This window comes from Clupea harengus, chromosome 16 (assembly GCF_900700415.2).
Source record: "Clupea harengus chromosome 16, Ch_v2.0.2, whole genome shotgun sequence".
Classification (NCBI taxonomy): Eukaryota; Metazoa; Chordata; class Actinopteri; order Clupeiformes; family Clupeidae; genus Clupea; species Clupea harengus.
In genome coordinates, this window is record NC_045167.1 from 20,383,531 (window position 1) to 20,386,030 (window position 2,500).

At 47.4% G+C, this 2,500-nt stretch overlaps 1 protein-coding gene across 1 annotated transcript in view; it reads right to left on the minus strand.

Moving 5' to 3' along the window:
- stk24b (serine/threonine kinase 24b (STE20 homolog, yeast)) overlaps positions 1 to 2,500 on the minus strand; it is an 18,817-nt gene that overhangs the window by 2,747 nt on the left and 13,570 nt on the right. The window contains exons 5-9 of the mRNA XM_012841379.3: positions 1,868 to 2,025; positions 1,586 to 1,771; positions 1,227 to 1,372; positions 607 to 733; positions 153 to 215 (exon numbers count right to left, since the gene is read on the minus strand). Coding sequence (XP_012696833.2) covers positions 153 to 215; positions 607 to 733; positions 1,227 to 1,372; positions 1,586 to 1,771; positions 1,868 to 2,025 — 680 coding nt within the window. The remainder of the gene's footprint in view (positions 1 to 152; positions 216 to 606; positions 734 to 1,226; positions 1,373 to 1,585; positions 1,772 to 1,867; positions 2,026 to 2,500) is intronic.

Genomic DNA, 2,500 nt, shown 5'->3' on the forward strand with positions numbered 1-2,500 from the left:
TATATACGTGTATATAATAATACGTGTGTTCCTATTTTGGCATAGGTACAATTAATGCCGCTATATCACCAGCAATCATCAGCTTGGTAAGGAGGAGTGGTATTCTTTAGTGTGCGGTGTTATAACCGCCTACACATGGCAATGAGTCTTACCTCAGCAAAAGCAGGAGATATGATGGTGGACAAGCTCTGAGACAAAGGCCTTTTGGGAACATCCTGGAGAATGAGAGAGAGAGAGAGAGAGAGAGAGAGGGGTGAAATGGAAAAATCAAAAGTTAATTCATTTTTAAATGAAGGTTTTCGTGCACCAGATTAAAATACTGAGGGGATCTACATCATGCTTGACTGTTTAACCCATGCAAGAACAAGAAGACATTTTTAAACCATCATTAGCCAAGCATTAAATCTGAGATTCTGGAAGATTCCACTGACATGTAGCCATTATCAACTCATTTCAAACTCCAGTGGAGATGCTTAAAAAGAACGACTCAAGTAGCTTAGTGAAAATCCTGATCTACGCGAAGCCCACAAAAACAGCACACTCTCTCTCTCTCTATTTTCTCTGGTTCTCTCTCTCTGTTTCTCTCCTGTTCTCTGGTTCTCTCACCTGTTCCTCTGGAACCCCGGCCTGGCTGGCTCCATTTTGCAGCTTCTTGGGGTCTTTCTCTCGAATGGTGAAGATCCAGTCATCACTCCCGAAGCCAGTGCTTCCTGACGCCTGGCCATCCTGCTCCCTACACACACACACACACACACACACACACACACACACACAGATAAATACTTGAGCACACACACACACACACACACTCACTCACAAGCACTCCAAGACAGGACCTATGACCTTGCAATACAATTGCCTGATTTCTAGAGAAGCTGACAGCAGAACAGCTACTGTTTTAAGTCATCTCTTCATGACCAGGTGTGTTATGTACGAAGCTGAATGTTGCTATATTTATGGTGACCACTAGGTGGCACCTCTGTCCTGTATAAGTTCCTGTCGTAATAAACCAGACTAGCTGAAGTGTTTCCGTGTTGCTCTCTTGTGTGGGCATGTGAATGGTCGCATCTAGGTAAAACATTACAGGGAACATCACAAGGTGAAACTGAGCAAATGCTTGCGAGCAAAAGACCATTAATGAGTGACTTTAAGAGAAACAAAACCTGAAGAAGCAGAAGAAATGAAAAAGAAATGAGAAAGAAGCCAAGGAGAGGGGGGGGACGTACGAGTCGGACTCGTCCGAGCTGGACTCCTCTCTGGACTGCTCGGCCTTCCATCGCTTGTATCGGTCAATCAGCTCGGACAGGTAGGAGGTCTTCTTCGCGTGGCGAACTATCAGCTTATGCTTCAGAAGCTCTTTGGCTGTAGGCCTCTGAGAGGAGGGGGGATGGGAGGAGAGAAAGAGAGAAAGAAAGAGAGAGAGAGTTAAGATTAGAAGAGAAAGACACCAGAGGCCAGACAGACAAAGACTATGAACCACAACGGTTTCCTGTTCAGCATCTCATCTGCATAAGGCTAAGTTGTGTGATGTATTTTATTGCACGCCTGTGTCTGTTCATACGTAAGCACCTACTGGCACACTTACAAAACTGGGCTCTTTGTTGAGGCAGGCCTCCACAAACTCCTTGAGTGGCTTGCTGTAGTTGCCCTCCAGCGTGGGGGGGTTGTTCTTTGGGATGAGGAACAACACCTTCATGGGGTGCAGGTCGGAGTGGGGGGGCTCGCCCTTCGCCAGCTCGATGGCTGTGATGCCCAGGGACCAGATGTCCGCCTGCAGTTGCCGGAACAAACGGAAGCCAGAACAGTCAGATATGCACACCCACACCCACACCCACACCCACACCCACACCCACACCCACACACACACCTTGGAGTCGTAGGCGGACTGCTTGATGACTTCGGGAGCCATCCAGAAGGGCGTGCCCACGAAGGTGTTCCTCTTGATCTGAGTGTCGGTCAGCTGACCCGCCACGCCGAAGTCGGCCAGCTTCACCTCGCCCTGCTCCGACAGCAGCACATTGGCCGCTGCCGTCACACAACACAGGAGGGGTCAGAGGTCAGACTTCCGCTCACAAACATGGAACACAGGTCGGCAGGGTTCGGTTACGTACGTTTACCCAGCGTGGGATATGCCACCCAATTCTTATAATTTTTTTTCTTCCAAGTTCGAATCGAATTATGAAATCAAACGTGTGTCGTGCAACAGGACAAATCGGATGTCTTCATGGTCCTCATGATTATGGATCAGTGTCCTTTTCACTTTTTGACAAACTTTCATTGCTTTTCACAGTGCAGCCCAGTATAACAGGGGAGATGCACTACACAATGTGGCCAAATATTCCATGGGCGCTGTAGTTTATACTTATTTCATCACTTACATAAAGATATGTACATTTGCAGCATCAAATACAAATACCTGGGGTACCAAGTATCCCTAATGAGCTTCAACAATCTCTTCAATCATCCCTCATGTGTCTAATATCAGGCCTGTGTGCACGCA